The 18,310-nt window shown below is 37.6% G+C and overlaps 2 protein-coding genes across 3 annotated transcripts; both read left to right on the forward strand.

Moving 5' to 3' along the window:
- Positions 1 to 560: 560 nt before the first annotated feature.
- On the forward strand, positions 561 to 6,706 carry LOC110895798 (protein FAR-RED IMPAIRED RESPONSE 1). Of its 2 annotated transcripts, none has more exons than XM_022143153.2 (8): positions 561 to 926; positions 1,520 to 3,600; positions 4,111 to 4,167; positions 4,247 to 4,315; positions 4,414 to 4,476; positions 6,110 to 6,178; positions 6,310 to 6,354; positions 6,494 to 6,706. In XM_022143153.2, the coding sequence occupies exons 2-8, from the start codon at positions 1,531 to 1,533 to the stop codon at positions 6,548 to 6,550; spliced, it is 2,430 nt and encodes an 809-aa protein (XP_021998845.1). In that variant the 5' UTR covers positions 561 to 926; positions 1,520 to 1,530; the 3' UTR covers positions 6,551 to 6,706. The 2 variants fall into 2 exon arrangements, with proteins under 2 accessions (XP_021998845.1, XP_021998846.1); XM_022143154.2 differs by having other exon boundaries at positions 562 to 926; positions 1,517 to 3,600.
- Positions 6,707 to 9,351: 2,645 nt separating this feature from the next.
- On the forward strand, positions 9,352 to 16,585 carry LOC110895797 (probable apyrase 6). Its single transcript, XM_022143152.2, has 8 exons — positions 9,352 to 10,252; positions 12,318 to 12,430; positions 12,736 to 12,843; positions 13,654 to 13,708; positions 14,120 to 14,305; positions 14,422 to 14,519; positions 15,278 to 15,474; positions 16,013 to 16,585. The coding sequence occupies exons 1-8, from the start codon at positions 9,622 to 9,624 to the stop codon at positions 16,284 to 16,286; spliced, it is 1,662 nt and encodes a 553-aa protein (XP_021998844.1). The 5' UTR covers positions 9,352 to 9,621; the 3' UTR covers positions 16,287 to 16,585.
- Positions 16,586 to 18,310: the final 1,725 nt, after the last annotated feature.

Below are 18,310 nucleotides of genomic sequence, written 5' to 3' on the forward strand. Positions count from 1 at the left end.
GTATATCCGTCACCACTATCTACCACCGCACTTTTCTCATTGCTTAAGTTTATATGTTTTTCTTTCCACTCCTCTATAAACTGTCCGTTTCATATTTTTTTCAATTGAGTCTGAGCGTCCGATCCTTTCATCCTTTGACCACAAAAAAAGTTTTAATATACAATGTTTTAACCACACTTTTCTCATTGCTTAAGTTTATATGATTTTCTTTCCATTCCTCTTTAAATTGTCTGTTTCTTATTTTTTTCGCTCGAGTTCGAGCGTCCGATCTTTTCATCCTATGACCACAAAAAAAGTTAATATACAATGTTTTAAAAACCGGTTTTATACGACGCTTAAACTCGAGCGAAAAATACGAAACTGACAATTTCATAACATACCACAAAAAAGTTTTAATATACAATGGTTTAAATACATGTTTTATACGATGCTCAAACTCGAGCAAAAAAATATGAAACAGACACTTTATACCATACCGCAAAAAAGAAGTTTAAATATACAATGTATTAAAAACCGGTTTGATATCATAATGGGTCGAACTTAGAAACGGTTCAACCCGGGTTTTTTTTTTTTTTTTTTTTTTTTTTTTGACAAGAACGTGGAATTGTTTTTGCGTATGGCTTTGAAGTCGACCTTTCACCCCTAAATTCTTCAACTTTCTTTCAAATCAACAACGAATCTGAACAAAACCCACATCCCACCTCGATTTCCCAAATTAAACCCACCATCAATTTGCTATTTCAATCACACCAACACAAAAAGAACAAAACATTTTTAAAAATTTCCACTGAAACGCCGTCGTTTGTTAGGGTTTTTCACCACGAACGGTGCACACTTGCTGGATGCGCTAATGGGTTACTGGGTATTTGATCTGAGATCGTTCTTGGTCACTGTGTGTTAAAAATTGGTACTTGAACGAAAAAAAGGTAAATTCTTTATTATTTTGTTTATTTTTCTTGATATTTAAGGGTTTTTGTTTATCATGAAAGAAGTATGAATTTGTATGATAAATTTCAAGAATTTGGGTTCTGAAGAAGTGAATTGCAGTTAGATGATAGGTTTGATTTGGTACAAATTGAAAATATGATGGTATTCAAGGGGCAATTTGGTCTTTTTTATGTTTGAGAATAAGAAGTTTTCATTGGCTAGGGTTTTGTAGATTGGACCAACATTGACTGATTTATGGATGTAGCTGTTGAAATTGTTGATTAGAATGATATTGTAGACATTGGCACAGCTTTGAAGGGGCCGGGGGCGCCCGACCCCCGAACTTTTCGCTCAGTAGTGTTATATATGTAGTTTTCGTATAGAAATTTTTGGGTATATACGTTTTCGACCCCCCCCCCTCGAAAACGTCAAGGTTCGCTAGCATGTTTTTTAACCTTTATTCTAATGTGAGGAACAAAATCTTTTGTTTTATATTTCGTCGTTTAATCGGAGTTAGCGAGCGAATAGCGAATAGGCGAATAGGCTATTTGGTAAATACAAATTTTAGCTTTACGGTTTCATAAACTAGCAGGTGAAGAAGCTATGAGTGGAAACATACCTGATACGGTTGATGAAGGAAGTGATAAAGACGGTCAAATTGTTACTTCGCCTGCAAGAAACGTTACGAATGTTGAAGGAGATAAAGATTACGAGCTACATGACGGTATAGAGTTTGAATCCCATGAAGCCGCATATGCATTCTATCAAGAATACGCAAAGTCTATGGGATTCACCACATCGATAAAAAACAGCCGTCGGTCAAAAAAGTCAAAGGAATTCATCGACGCTAAGTTTGCGTGTTCAAGATACGGTGTTACACCGGAATCAGATGGCGGGACCCATAGGCGACCAAGTGTTAAGAAAACCGACTGTAAAGCAAGCATGCATGTTAAGAGAAGAAAAGACGGAAAATGGTATATCCATGAGTTTATAAAAGAACATAATCACGAGCTTTTACCGGCATTAGCGTATCATTTTAGAATTCATAAGAACATAAAGTTAGCCGAGAAAAACAATATCGACATTCTCTATGCGGTTAGTGAACGAACGAAGAAAATGTACGTACAGATGTCGAGACAGTCGTTCGGGAATAGCACCGTTGACTTTTTAAGGGAAGAGTCAAACTACAACTTTGACCGAGGGCGTTACTTATCTCTTGAAGAAGGTGACGGTCAAGTTATACTCGAGTATTTCATGCATGTCAAGAAAGAAAACCCTAAATTTTTCTATGCGATTGATTTGAACGAAGATCAACGGTTAAGAAACTTGTTCTGGGTTGATGCCAAAAGCCGAAAAGATTACACCTACTTTAGCGATGTGGTTTCTTTCGATATAAGTTACGTTAGAAGCAACGATAAAATGCCGTTTGCTCTGTTTATCGGGGTGAATCATCATTTCCAAGCTATGTTACTCGGGTGTGGGTTGGTTGCAGACGAGTCAAAGTCAACGTATGTTTGGTTAATGAAAATGTGGCTCAGATCGATGGGCGGGATTGAAAAGGCTCCGAAATTTATAATCACCGATCAAGGAAAAACGTTAGAAATGGCGACGATCGAAGTATTTCCGAATTCCCGACATTGTATATCGCTTTGGAGTATCCTAGAAAAGATTCCCGAGAACCTTGCGCATGTTATACGACGAAACGATAAATTCATGTCGAAATTTAACAATTGTATATATAAAACACTGACAGAGGAAGAATTTGATATGAGGTGGTGGGAGTTGGCTGGTTGTTTTGAGCTTCACGAAAACGAGTGGTTTCATTCTTTATACGAAGATAGAAAAAAATGGGTTCCTGCGTTTATGAAAGATGCGTTTTTGGCGGGAATGTCGACAACCCAACGGGCCGAAAGTGTGAATTCTTTCTTCGATAAATATATTCACAAGAAGGTTACGCTCAAAGAGTTTATCCGACAGTACGGTTCGATTCTCGAAAACCGTTATCAAGAAGAAGCGATTGCGGATTTCGACACGTGTCACAAACAACCGGCGTTGAAATCCCCGTCACCATGGGAAAAACAAATGTCATCGGTTTACACTCATACAATTTTCAAAAAATTCCAAATCGAGACTTTAGGGATGGCGGGGTGTCATCCTAAACCGGAACGCGAAGATGAGTTGACCACGATCTACGCGGTCAACGACAGTGACAAGGATGAAACCTTTACGGTGACATGGCACAAGACAAAATCCGAGATTTGGTGTTCGTGTCTTTTGTTTGAGTACAAAGGGTTTCTTTGTAGACACGCGTTGATTGTGTTACTAATGTGTGGGCTTCCGAGTATTCCATCTCGTTATATTTTAAAACGATGGACTAAAGATGCAAAGAGTGATCAATCAGAGGGTGAATCGAATGAACGGTTGCAAACACGGGTGCAACTATATAATGATTTATGCAAACACGCGATTCAATTAGGTGAAGAAGGGTCGTTATCCGAAGAAAGTTATGATATTGCGTTTCGTGCACTTGTTGAAGCTTTGAAAACGTGTGTAAATGTGAATAATAAAGAATCGAGTAATAGTGCGATTTCGTTCCGTGACGTTGAAGATGAGAATTTAGGAGGTGTTTCTGTAAAAACGAGTAAAAGAAAGAGTGTAAGTAAGAAACGGAAGGTTAGTAGTGGGAACTTTTTTGCTTTCGTTTTTAAATTTATTTTATAATGAGTAAAATGCCATTTTCATCCCTGAGGTTTGACCAGTTTTGCGACTTTCGTCCAAAGATTTGTTTTTCCGGATCTGGATCCAAAAGGTTTGAAATTTTGCCATTTTTGTCCGGCTCGTTAACTCCATCCATTTTCTCATTAAAGTCAAGGATATTTCCGTCTTTTTTCTCCGTTAAGGGTATTTTGAATATTTGTACATTATGCTAAATGCTTGTACATAAAGTGAAAAAGACCGAATTGCCCTTCAAGTTAACAAAAAAGACGAAAATACCCCTGACTTAACGGAGAAAAATGGATGGAGTTAATGAGCCGGGTGAAAATGGCAAGATTTCAAACCTTTTGGATCCAGATTCGGAAAAACAAACCTTTGGACGAAAGTCGCAAAACTGACCAAACCTCAGGGACGAAAATGGCATCTAACTCTTTTTAATAACTTGCTGTTTTTGTTCAAAACATGCAGGTACCATTAGAACCTGAACCTGTAATGCTTGAAGCTCGAGACAGCTTGCAGCAAATGGTTAGTTTTGTTTCTTGTATCATGTTGTAGGTTTGTGTTTGGTTAACCGAATTTTTAACGTAAATTATCTTGTCGATAGGAAAATATGAGCTCAGATGGCATAACTCTTCATGGCTATTATGGGACCCAACCAAATGTACAGGGACTGGTATGATTTTTTTATTTTATTATCTTTGGTAGTTAGCTTTTTGTTGGAACTGTAATAAATATATAATTGGTTATATACATCTTTATATTTAACTGCAGTTAAACTTGATGGAACCACCTCATGATGGTTACTATGTTAACCAACAAAGCATGCAGGGACTGGTATGTAAACTCTATATATTTACTTTTTTTTTTTTAAAGTTTAAACAGAGTGTACTATTGGGGGTACTAAATTTGGCAAATTTAAGAGGGGGGGGGGGTATTGGTTCAAAATGAGTTTAGGCTGAAACAAGTTGGGTCGATTCACCGACACTTTTAAAGTTTTCTAAATACTTAATGTATTAAATTACAATTAGAATATTTATACTACTAAATTAACATTGACAGTATAATATTTTTAAACAAAGCACTTTAGTAGGTTGTACAAGTTTCAACCTGTTCAACCTATTTGAGAAGTTTCAGTTTTTGCCAATTTATAAAGTTTTCTCGTTGAAGATGATGTAACAATATCGGCCCACATATATATATATATATATATATATATATATATATATATATATATATATATATATATATATATATATATATATATATATATATATAGAGTAAGGTTAACACACAAAAAGCTTTATCATACATCACGTAGGAGACAATGGTAACCGTTGGATCAGGGGTATAATCACGCATGGGACCACATAATCACGCATGGGACCACATAATCATGCATGGGACCACATAATCACGCATGGGACTATAATCACGCACGTTCTATGATAATAACGCACGTTATATTTTTTGTCATGTATGTTAATGTAGGTTAAGCCTTGAAGTACATTATACTTTCTCTATATATATATATATATATATATATGTAAATTGGTCAAAGTTGGCAACTTTATCGAGTAACTAGTGGGTTACCACCCGCGCTCCACAGTGTGTTCGAAACGTATATAAAAATAAGCAATTCACGAGAGTTAAAGTTGTTTGATGTTTTAGTTAAGGGGCTAAACATGTCATTATTAAAGTTGAGGGGTTAAACAGGTCATTTATAAAGTTGAGGGGCTAAACATGTCATTATTAAAGTTGAGAGGTTAAACAGGTCATTTATAAAGTTGAGGGGCTAAAGTTGTTTATTATTGTAGTTGAGGGGCTAAAGTTGTGTTAGTTAAGTGGCTAAACATGTCATTATTAAAGTTGAAGGGCTAAACATATCTTTATTAAAGTTGAAGGGCAAAACGTGTCATTATTAAAGTTGAGGGGCTAAAGTTGTTTATTATCAAAGTTGAGATATCAAGTTGTTTATTATCAAAGTTGAGGGGCTATAGTTGTTTGATGTAGTTAGGGGGCTAAACATGTTATTATTAAAGTTGAGGGGCTAAACATGTCATTATCAAAGTTGATGGGCTAAAGCTGTTTTAGTTAAGTGGCTAAACATATCATTACCAAAGTTGAAAGGCTAAACATGCCATTATTAAAGTTGAGGAGCTAAAGTTGGTTAATGCCAACGTTGTGGGGCCAAAGTTGGTTAATGTCGTACATTATGGCTTAACGTACTTCACGTACGATAACATGCGTGATTTGTTTTATAACATGCGTGATTAATGTTTTCTATATGCGTGATTATTGTGTTTCAACGTGCGTGATTTTGGATTTTTGAGTTATAACATGCGTGATTTTGAAATTAACGTGCGTAATTACCTGTCGTACGTGATGTACGTTAAGCCGTAATGTACGTTAACCTTCCTCTCTCTATATATAATATAATATAATTATATTGTTTTTTTTTTGTGTGTAGGGCCAATTAAATTCATTGGCACCAACTCATGATGGTTTTTTTGAGGCTCAACAAAGCATGCATGGTCTGGTATGTTAAAACTACTTAGAAACACATAAATAAAATGTATTACTTTTGAGATGCTAGTTTTGTTAAAGTATTATCTTATCCTACTAAATTTAAGATTTCATTTGTATCTATCTATCTATCTATATATGTAGGGGCATTTGGATTTTAGACCTACAAGTTTCGGTTACAACATGCAGGTTAGTTGGTGTGTAGCAATATCTTTGGGCTTTTATTGAAAAACTGCGAATGAGACGTCATAAAAATATAAAGTTGGGTTTCTTCTTTCTACTTGACGCGCCAAGTGTCTAAATTTCAATTTCGATTTGATGATTACAGGATGAACCGAGTTTGAGAATCAATCATTTGCAAAACAACCCGACTAGACATTCATGAGAATCATTTTGTCATCTCAAAGCATAACCTTTGATGCTGAAGTTGTTGATGTTGATATTGTATTTGTTAGAACTATGATAGCTACTAACTTTTGTAGCAAGCGATATGTTCATAGAAATTAAATTGCTAAAGTTAGATGTGACCCAGGTTCGACTCCCACTCTCCCCATTATTTTATGCGGCATCCAGGTGAAGGGCGAATACGGGTGGCATCGGTTCGTCTTGGATGGGAGGCGAGGTTTTACCGATTATTCCACTATCGTGCCTTCGGGCGGGTGGAGGTCGGGTTTCTGCGCATCTAGGATAGTCAAGGGGCTGGCGGCGGTCGAGTAATCGACCTTGGCCACAGCGCCCGGTGTCGCGGTGGTTGGCACGTCGTTTCTTGCCGTTCAAAAAAAAAAAAGATGTGCTGAAAGAAGAGCACAAAACAATGCCTGTTTTGTTTTTGACAATTTTGATTGATTTGTTGTATATGTGAGTTGGAAAATGGGTTGGTTTAATATTTGCACAATTAGTTGATTTTTGTTTTCAACATTAATCCGTTTAGGGCTTGTTTTGTTAAAGCATAAACTAAATTTAATGTATTCGTCTCAGATTATTAATCTGAAATCAAAGTTTCTCACTTTCCCTCCGTTCGAGAGTGTTGGCAACTCACAAGCCACGTCTGCCGCTGGTACCGGGTCCATGAGATCGGTCTAGTTCACCATTTTGCCATCGACCTCGTTTCCAGAGGAGGACTGTTACCACTTCAATCGTCGCAACGATTCAACTAACAAATACTGTTGGTGCCCAGTCCGCTATAGATGAATTCTTCAATCGGAATCCAAAGTCATGATACAAAACAAGTACAAACATACCAGTAAGGCAAGTTTGTGCAAGAAATATCTTTGTTCAGAAACGATAATAAAAGGGAAAATTACAAAAATGACCATTGACCAAAAACATTTTTAGATTTGGTCATCTCATGAGTCCTTGGAGCGACGCATTATGCACGGGATGAGTCTTTGGCCACCTCATGCGTCCTTTAGACGTCTTAGGCAAACCTCGATAGTTTCCGGCAAGATTTCAAACTTAAACAACTCTATAAAACCCAATCTTTCTCGACAATCCCACAACCGTCTCCAGCGAACCTCTAAAGTTTCCTGAAAGCTTAAACAACTCCAAAAAACTCTATCTTTCTTAACAACCTCACATCGTCTCCGGCGAACCTCCATAGTTTCCAGCATCAACATCAACTCCAAAAAAAAAAAAAAACAAATCTTCCTCAACAATCCCCCATCAACATCACACCTTCTGATTTGAAAGTTTCCGGCGAACATCCATAGTTTCTGACGAATCTGAAAGTTTCCGGTGCTTGATGCATCTAGGACCTCATGCATCTGGGACCCCACTTGCAAGTTATGAAAACGTCATGTGTCCATATTTTATTGGGTATCAGTGAAGGGATTTCCAAAAGACTCATCATGTGCATGATGCGTCGCTGCAAGGACTCATTAGATGGCCAAATCTAAAAATGGTTTTGGTCAATGGCCATTTTTATACTTTTCCTGTAACAAAACCCTTAGTTTTCAGTTAGGATTTGGTACTTTCACTCCCTCTCTCCATGCCATGTTCTCCAAGCCGTTTCTCTCTCTCTCTCTTTAACAACAATTTTATCAAGGGCTGGTAATTTCAGAAATAGACCTGTTACTGACCTGTTTATATTTGTAATCGATCTTATGCTTTTACTTTTATGAATTGTTTTAAATTTATTAAGGATCATTATGCTGGAATGGGATCAAATACAAACACTTAAGTTTGTAAGAACCATAAGAACCAATACATAATTGACAAGTGTCCATCAATAAAAAATTAGTTTAGGGGTAATTTAGACTTTTTGACCATATTTATTTATAACTAATTAAAAATAATTACAAAAAATATAATCAGCACAACACTATATAATTAGCACAACATCATTAATCGTTCTTCATTATCAGCACATCGTCCTCGAATCGTTCTCCATTATCAACATAAACGACATTAGCACAACATCTTCAATCGTTCTCCATTATCAGCACACCAGATGTGCTGATTATATCTACTTTTGGTGTTTGTTTGTATTATTTTGTAATCAACACATAATCAGCACCTTATTAGCACAAATATAAAACACCTTTTGTTAACTTTTTTTAAAAAACACTTTTATAAATACAAAAAGGTATAGCAATATGGTACTCATATTACAGATAAAAAAATACTTGATTTTATGGTATATATTTTTAAAAAAAATAATGAAGTATATAAAAGTTATTTTAGTTTAAAAAACCTTGGTGGAATTTGTATTTAATAGAAAATGGTCAAATGACTAGCAATTTTACAAAATTACCCCTAATTTGTTAGTAGTAATTTTTAATTATAAGAGTTTTATTTATAATCAATATCAACCCTTGATTTAAATTAACAATGGTTCAGATCTGTTCTTACGGTTCTTATAATTAGCACTGTTTGTACAGGATCTCAACCCTCATTATGCTGAGAATTATGTATCAATTAATATTTTCATAAACTTTTGATAATTTTAATTTCACTAAAAAGGTTCCCAAATATCTAACATTTATCGTATCCCTAAACAGGTTTGTTAGCAAGTCACTTCGTGTCGACCTATTTCCACACCTGTCGTGTTCATGTTTGGAAAAAAAAAAAACCGACACGATAAATTCTAGCATATAAGATTATCATGTCGTGTCTGACCTGCTTTGTCTCCGCTACCGGCAAGTGGAATAGGGACATAATATGCTAATCAACAATAACACAAGGACCCAAACCAAAACTTCAACAATCAACTGAAGAGAGGAACTGGCAACGAAACCGGTCCACACACACACACACACCAAAACCTCAAATCGCCCCCTTTGAAATCATCCAAAATCACCGGAATCACCGTCGGTTTTCCTCCGATCAAACACCGAGATCGAGAGAGCCGGCAGTTTTCCGTCGCCGATCACCTCTCTCATCTCAAAATCCACCACAAAACACTTCACACACACAATTCCGTACAACTTTCACATGATCCACTTACAACATCATTGAATGCGAAGATCTAATGCCCGTACATCATCATCAGCTGATCGTAACAACATTCACGACGAGAACAACGCAATGGATAACTCGAAGAAGCTCAAATTCAGACCTAATCAGCCTCTCCGATCTACAAATCTCTTCTCCAGGAATCAAAAGCAGCAATCGTACACAACGAGATCGAATATTATCGTTATCGGATTCGTAACCCTAGCTTTCGTGACGTCATGTTACTTTTTTGTTAATTCTGGTAGTTCGGTAGGGAAACTGAAACCGAAACGGTACCGTATTGTGATTGACGGAGGGAGTACGGGGAGTAGGATTCATGTGTTTGAGTATTCGGTTAGTGATAGAGGTCCGGTTTTTGATTTTAGTGGTGAGAATTCGATGAGAGTTAGCCCGGGGCTATCGGCTTTTGCGGAGGATCCGGTTCGGGCCGGTGGATCTGTGGTGGAGCTGTTGGAGTTTGCGAGGAAGCGGATACCGAGGGAGAGTTGGGGAGAAACTGAGGTTAGGTTAATGGCTACTGGTGGATTGAGGATGCTGGAGTTGAGTGTGCAGGAGAGGGTTTTAGAGGCTTGTAGGACGGTTTTGAGGAGTTCGGGATTCGTTTTTCGGAATGATTGGGCTGAGGTTATCTCAGGTGTGTGGATTACTGTATTCTGGACTGTAGTTTGTTGTTGTTATATGAAACAAAGCTACTCTTTGAACAATGGACCTTAAAAGTTTGTTTTAGGGTATAATGCTCTTAACTGTGTGCTATACTCATCTGGCAAGGTTTCGGAACGATTTTTTGTGTTTTGGATTTGACAATAGGATCAATAAAGAGGATAGATCTTGTTCTGTAGTATTCTAATTGCTATGCCTTGATGTTATTACACACATATAGAAAACTAGTGCTGCACCTATATATACTTGGTAGTAGCTATGCAGTTAGAGCGGTCCAAAATCAAATAGCGGTCAAGGTCTGCTATTTGATGTATAGGTTATAGCTGTAATTTTTATATCATGCATTATTTATGTGTGTGTGTGTGTGTGTATATATTTGAAAAATATTAATAATAATATCAAACTTCATAGTAATATATGCAAAATATTAGTAGTAATATCAAAATCCAAAACATGAACTAAGGAAGTCCAGCGATTTTAGAGATTTAGGTTTAATTTTGTTGAACGATGAAGAATCAGCGTCCAGCGAATGAAAACTTTTGGCCTCGATTTTGGTTTAATTTTGGGTTTGGGCCTTTACTTTTGGGTTTATTTCAAACAAAAAAGTTGATTAATGTGGGCTTTACCTTACTTTTGGGCTGAAATATAGAAACCGCTAAAAGCAGTGCTACGACCACTATACGGGTTTCAAAATAGCTGGATTTACCACCGCTAATAGCGGAACCGCTATAAGGGACCGCTGTTTGGACCACTATGGGTTCGTATGTCCGCTAAGCGCTATAGCACACCATTGACTGCATAGGGTAGTAGTTAACTTTAGTTGGGTTCATTAGGTGTGATTATTAGACAATTGCCGCGGTGCCAACCAACACTGCCACATCTTCGCTGCCGCTATCGGTCACCACCTACCTACACCACTGCCATCACCCGACACCGCCTGCTGCTACCGTCCATCCGCCTCCCGCCACATTGGTTTTAAAAAGCGAGAGGCACACAAAAGCGACGAGGTCGAAAACCAAGGCGTGAAGCGCAAAAGCGGCGAGTTTTTCGTACCCGAGGCGCAAGCTAATTATATATATTTTTATATATCCCTTATACATCCCATAGGTTTTTAGCTTTCCCTACCCAAAATATAGCTATAAGTAAGGTTTTTGTATGATTTAGTTGCATGTACAAGCCAAAAAACCCAAGGTACAACAGTTAGATGCATAAAAACGCCTCGGGTACAAGAGGCGCGCGTCTCAGGCCAAAAAAGCCCACAAAATTCCCAAAAGAGCTCGTCTTTTTGGCGCTTCTTGTAATTACTCTAGGCGCTAAGCGAAATATCCCCGGGGTGTGCGCCTTGTTGCGCCTCGCGCTTAAGCGCGCCTCAGACGCGCTTTTTAAAACAAAGCCCGCTACTAGCTGACATGGTCGTCATTGTTGCCACCCGCCACCGCCATAATAGATGTCACCCGCCGCTAACTGTCGTTTCAACCAACACCACCCACCACTAACCGCCATCGCCGCCACCACCCGTCACCTCAGTTTTAAAAAGCGAGAGACGCACAAAAGCGATGTGGTCTAAAAAGTGAGAGGCGCACAAAAGCGAAGCGCAAAAGCGGCGGGCTTTTCTTACCCGAGGCAGCAAGCTAATAATATATATGATGATTTTAGCTGCATGTACAAGCCAAAATCCCAAGGTACAACAATTAGATGCATAAAAACGCCTCGGGTACAAGAGGCGCGCACCTCAGGCCAAAATAGCCCAGAAAAATCCCAAGAAAGCGCGCCTTTTTGGCGCTTCTTGTAATTACTCTAGGCGCTGAGCGAAAAAAGCCTCAGGGTGAAGAATTAATGTTCTGATGTTTATATGTTATTATGATTTGTTGTAAATTCACTTAACTTACCTTTTATAATTTTTTAAGAAACTATTTATAGAAACAGTATTTGCGAGTCTTGAAAGGTCCTATCTTGTCTATGATTTGAGTGATCTAGCAACATGACAGAAATATGTGAATGTTCAACAGCATGATTGGACTTCAATTCGATTTCTGTAGGGTCTGACGAAGGAGTACATGCATGGGTTGTGGCTAATTATGCTCTCGGGACTCTTGGAGGTGATCCTCGTGAAACAACCGGGATAATTGAACTTGGTGGTGCTTCCGCTCAGGTTTTTATTCTTCTTTCTTGTCTACAATTCCCATCATTCGCCTGTCTTGTTATTGCTACGACTTTTAGTGTTTTGCAAGTTGTAAAAGGTTAATTTGTTAAGGCAGTAGAGTATACTGAATTGTTAGTGTTAAATTGCTATATATAAAAACTCTACATGATATTAAAATTACCGATATCCCACAGATATGGCGATATCCCACCGTGATAACCTATATCTCAAATATCGGTTCTTGACCGATATCTGATTTTTTACTGCATGAACTGCTTAGATTGTCACTAAGAATCTTCAGGTATAACTTTCAGGTAACCTTCGTCTCAAATGAGCCAATGCCCCCTGAATTTTCACGGACGGTTAAGTTTGGAAATGTCAGTTATAGTCTTTACAGCCACAGCTTACTCGAGTTCGGTCAGGTAAAAATCTTTTTACCTTATTTTTATATTATGCTATAAACATGTGTTAGTTTTTACTTTTTACTACAGTTGGTCCATAATACCTAAATCTGGGTATCAACTTATCTAGGGCTGCAAACGAACCGAACGAACACGAAAAAGACCTTGTTCGTGTTCGTTTGTTAAGGAAATGTATGTTCACGAACTGTTCATGAACACTTACCGAACAAGATTTTTTGTTCGTGTTCGTTTGGTAAGGAATGAACGTGCTCGTGTCCATTTGTTAATTTTAGATAACGAACGTTCATGAACACAAACGAATGCAAACTAATGTCCATGAACACAAACAAGCGTTCATGAACAGAATATATACTATACTGATACTTGTTAAATATTTTATTTGTCAAAATTTTGAAGTATTTAAAATAAAATATAAAAATTGAAAACACTAATGAGCTATCAAACACAAACGAACATGTTTCCGAACGTTCATGAACATAAATGAACGAACGCGATCTTTGTTCATGTTCGTTCATTTAACTAAACGGACGAAATTTCTTGTTCGTGTCCGTTCATTTATTTAAGGAACGAACACAAACGAACTTCCCGTCAAACGGTTCACGAACTGTTCGCTGAACGTTCAGTTCGTTTACAACCCTAAACTTATCTGATATACACCGTGTTCGACACAAATAGCTTTATATTCTATGTGAAACATTCTTGCATCTTAAAAACACAAATATGACCATATTCTCATCTGAACAGTATTGATGTGTAAATAAATGGTCACAAACTGACTATTTGATTGATAATAACTTTCTTTTTTTGCAGAATGTTGCGTTTGACTTGGTTCGTCGGTCAAAATTGGCAAAGGTTCCAAATCCCGGTTAGTGCATATACTATTTGTCTCATAGTTAGTCTCCGTTCATGTCTAACATATTAAAATACAACTCATTTATTTGAGAGTAAAGTACACGGATGGTCCCTGTGGTTTACCAAAATTTTGGATTCCCTGTGTCCGTGTGGTTTCCACTTTGTAACACATTTAGTCCTTAACTTTTTTCCAAAAGTACATGGATGGTCCCTGTGGTTTGCACTTTGTAACGCATTTCGTCCCTAACTTGGACCTGCTAAAACCTCTTAGATTCGTTGGCTGAGGACTAAATGCGTTACAAAGTGCAAACCACAGGGACCATCCGTGTGCTTTTAGAAAGCTAGGGACCAAATCCAAAATTTTGGTAAGCCATAGGGACCATCTTTATTTGAGGTCTAACTAGTTTTGGTTATATTCCTACAGAATCTTTCGGCAGCAAGGTAGTTTTGGACCCGTGTTCACCAAAAGGATACAAACACAACGTAATAACGGGAAACATCACTCCGAGTTCTTTAATCGAAAAAAACGAGCCGTTATCGATTCTACATGCAAGTGGCAACTTCTCAGAATGCAGATCTGCTTCCTTAACATTGTTGCAGAAAGGCAAAGGTGCAATTTTTCTTTTATTTTTTTTTTCTATGAATCCCGTAACTTTATCTTTCAATCTTTCATTGTTTTACATGTAAAGTTTTTCTTTTTGTTGTTTATTCCTATTTGAAAAACAGAGGAGTGTGCCTATGATCAATGCTACATTGGTTCAACGTTCATACCCAAACTTCAAGGAAAGTTTTTGGCAACCGAGAATTTCTTCCATACGTCTAAGGTTATTCTAAATTTCCTCTATATATAATTAGGCAGGGCTGCAAACAAACCGAACGAACACGAACAAGACCTTGTTCGTCTTCGTTTGTTAAGAAATATATGTGTTCACAAACTGTTCATGATTGTTTGCCGAACGAGATTTTATGTCCGTGTTCGTTTGTTAAGGAAATGAACATGTTCGTGTTCGTTTGTTAATTCTAGGCAACCAACGAAAACGAACGTTGATGAACACAAATGAACACAAACTAATGTTCACGAACACCAATGGAAACAAACAAACGCAAACAAGCGTTCATGAACATAATATGTAATACACCGCCACTTAACAAAACCATAAAAAAGATCATTAAAAAAGTGTGAGCCGTTATTAAACACTATAAAGATTTTATTTGTCGGAATTTTGAAGTATTTAAATAAAATATAAAAACTAAAAACACGAATGAACTATCGAACACAATCAAACATAAACGAAGACGTTACCGAACGTTCACGAATAAATGAACGTACGAACACAAACGAACTTCCCGCCGAACGGTTTGCTGAACGTTTGGTTCGTCTGCAGCCCTAAAATCAGGTGCTTTGGATAACCGGTCAAAATTGGGTCAGGTCAAGTCTGATCGAGGTGATCTAAAGATATCTGTTTTATTAGACCTGTTTAAGGTTAAAAGTAACCTAAATCAAACCCATTTTAATTGAAAACTTTGCTTTTAAGTTTCTTGATCTTTCGGTTTTCCTTTTTTTGCTCATGTTTTCTTGCAGTTCTTTGGGTTGTCACCAAAAACGTTTCTTTCTGAGCTCATGGTGGCTGGTAAACAATTTTGTGAAGAAGATTGGTCAAAGTTAAAGTCAAAGTACCCAAAATTTAACAATGAGGATTTGCATCGGTACTGCTTTTCTTCAGCGTATATTGTTGCTTTACTTCATGATAGCCTTGGAATTGCATTTGACGACAAAAGGTACTTTTCTCACCGAGTAAATTGCCATTTTAATCCCTGAGGTTTGGCCCAAAATGCCACTTTAGTCCAAATATTTTTTTTCTCCCCGGTCCCGATGTTTCCAGTTTTGGTCATTTTCGTCCATTTCGTTAACTACGTCAAAAGAACTCAGTTAAGTCAGGGGTAATTTCGTCAGTTAACTAAGTAGTTTGGTATTTTCCATGTGTAACTGTATCTATAAGTGTGTATATATGTATATTAATATATATTTAAAACAAAATCAATATATATATAAGGAGATTGGATGAAAATGGCAAAAATAAAAAAGAAAAAAAATAGATTGACCATAATACCCCTGAGTTAACTGACTTTTTAGACGGAGTTAGTGGGTTGGATGAAAATGACAAAAAAGTCGAGGACCCAGGGGAGAAATAAAAAACTACTTGAACTAAAGTGACATTTTGGGCCAAACACTGGGACTAAAATGACAATTTACTCTTTCTCACAAGTGGTAAACAAAACATATGTGACTCTTTTGATTTGATGGTACCTTGAACAGGATTGGATACGCTAATCAGGTGAATAACATTCCACTCGATTGGGCGTTAGGAGCCTTCATCTTTCAGATCATGAGTGAGTTAGATGTCGGACAACTACACCCTCCAAAATCCATAATCACCGTGGATTATTCTATCTTAAGCGGGTTAATCTTTGTTGTTGTTTTGTTATTTGCTGCATATTATGTGTCAAAATGGAGGAAACCTAATGTAAAGACGATATTTGATCTAGAAAAAGGGAAATATATAGTTACTCGAGTAGGTAGACATTCATAGTGTCTCTTTGGTTGGATGGAATGGAATGAATGAGGTAACGGAATCATGGTGTTCGATGATACAATGGAGACGTGTTTGGTGATGTCATATGGTCATAGTAGCGGTGTTTGTTTTCTGGGATCAGCCATCATATGTAGTTGGAAATCGATGTAATTTAGCAATTTTAATTCAGTTTTGTAAAGGGGGTTTGTGTTATATTGGCATTGGTAGATTGCAAAACTGCATTCATCTTGACTTTGTAAACCTACTTGGAATGACAAAACGAGTTTAATTTATATGCATACATTATATTGTTATTATTATTAGCTGAACATTTATTAGTACTACTTTTTTTTATAAAACATGTAATAAATTTATTAAGACTATTTTATGTTTATCAACTTGTTAGAGAAAATCAAATTGATTATTGGATTCTGACTATCCAAGTCGAATTTTTTTTTTTAACTTTAAGTTTTTTTTTTTTTTTTTTAAATGGGGTCAATTCTGAGGTCTAATAATTTACATCGACATAGTTGGTAAACGGGCAACAAGCTGCGCCGCTACTCCTTTTTGAATAGCGAAACTAAGCCTTTTAAAAACTACGTCCATAGATCTCGGGGTCATAACATTACTATGCATGACCCTTTGAACTCGACGAAGTAGGTCTACAGCCTCTGGCGCAAGAAAACCAAAAGTATCAAAAGCAAATGGGATAAACACGTGCTGGTTGTCAAGGCACGCTTTCTCATACTTGATCACTTTACCCGAAGCAGCGTTTAAAACAGCCTGACCCACTGTGAAAGCACTACTCCCTAAGCCCACAGGCGGGGAAACCCCTGTTAGATCCACACAGGCTTGTTTTCCTCTTACCCATCCAAAGACAAGAATGTCGGCTGATCAAATGGTAGATCTCCCTTCTAACGGGTCTATTAAGAAATTAACGGGTGCCTCTTTCTTAGCAGAAATACCAACGCACCTGAATATGTCAAAAAGGACATCCCTAACCAAATCATGTCGGTATTTGAACCCCGGGAGCTCTCTACAATGAACTGCATGCTCACCAAAAGAATCCAAACACGCCTTATGACAAACTGGGCATACCTCGTCAACTGGGAATAAAGGTATCATGAGGCGATACTTAGGATAGTACGGTACTCCACCCGCGACATATGTTGGCCTAACCCATCTATAGGTATAACAAGAAGAAAATCTTGTGCATGTGGTGCTCGGAGACACTCAAAAACGGATTTTTGTCTAACGGTCAAGTCGAACTGCACTTCGATTTCGTGGACAATTTTACTAAAAAGAGCACTCGCCAATGCATGTTGGGCTTTAGGAGGGGGGGGGGGGGTGTCCTTATTAGTGAAACCTTTAAAAGCACATACAAACACTCAAAGGAGCATCTTATTGAGTCATCACTAAGCTTGCATGTTTCATGACATAATCATCTTCGGTTGAACTAGATGTGTTCATAAACAGTTTAAACAATTCAAACTGAAACCACTTGGCGGGATAGAACTCCAGACAAGTCGGTTTTGACAGTTTGCAGCTTAACAGTTCGATCCAGTTCGTAACTTTTATTTTATATTTTGTTTCATTTTTTATGTATATTTGTTGCAACATAAACTTGCCCTTAGACACTTGGCAACACACACCCATAGGCCACAGACTTTTCTTCCCATCTATCTTAGGTCTTGCGTAGTGGGGCGCGGCCAAGGGCCATAGCGCCGCTATGGCGCCGCCCACACCGCCCCCACCGGCGCTATGAACAAAAAAAAGGGATGCAGCGCTATATCCATGGCGCCGCTATGGATGTTCTTTTCAAAAATGGACCAATCAAATTCAGTTAAGGTTTTTATAATTAATTAATAAAATTGAAAATTAATATTTAGGTAATGATGGGTAGGGGCTTTATGACTACGGGCTCTAGTGATATAACGCCCCATAAAGCCCCCGTGTGACGTGGCACGACACGTGTCGCATAACGCCCCACAAGGGGCTTTATGACTACGGATGGCCTTATAACCCTTTCTCTTTCACATCAG

This window comes from Helianthus annuus, chromosome 12 (genome assembly GCF_002127325.2).
Source record: "Helianthus annuus cultivar XRQ/B chromosome 12, HanXRQr2.0-SUNRISE, whole genome shotgun sequence".
NCBI classification, from domain to species: Eukaryota; Viridiplantae; Streptophyta; class Magnoliopsida; order Asterales; family Asteraceae; genus Helianthus; species Helianthus annuus.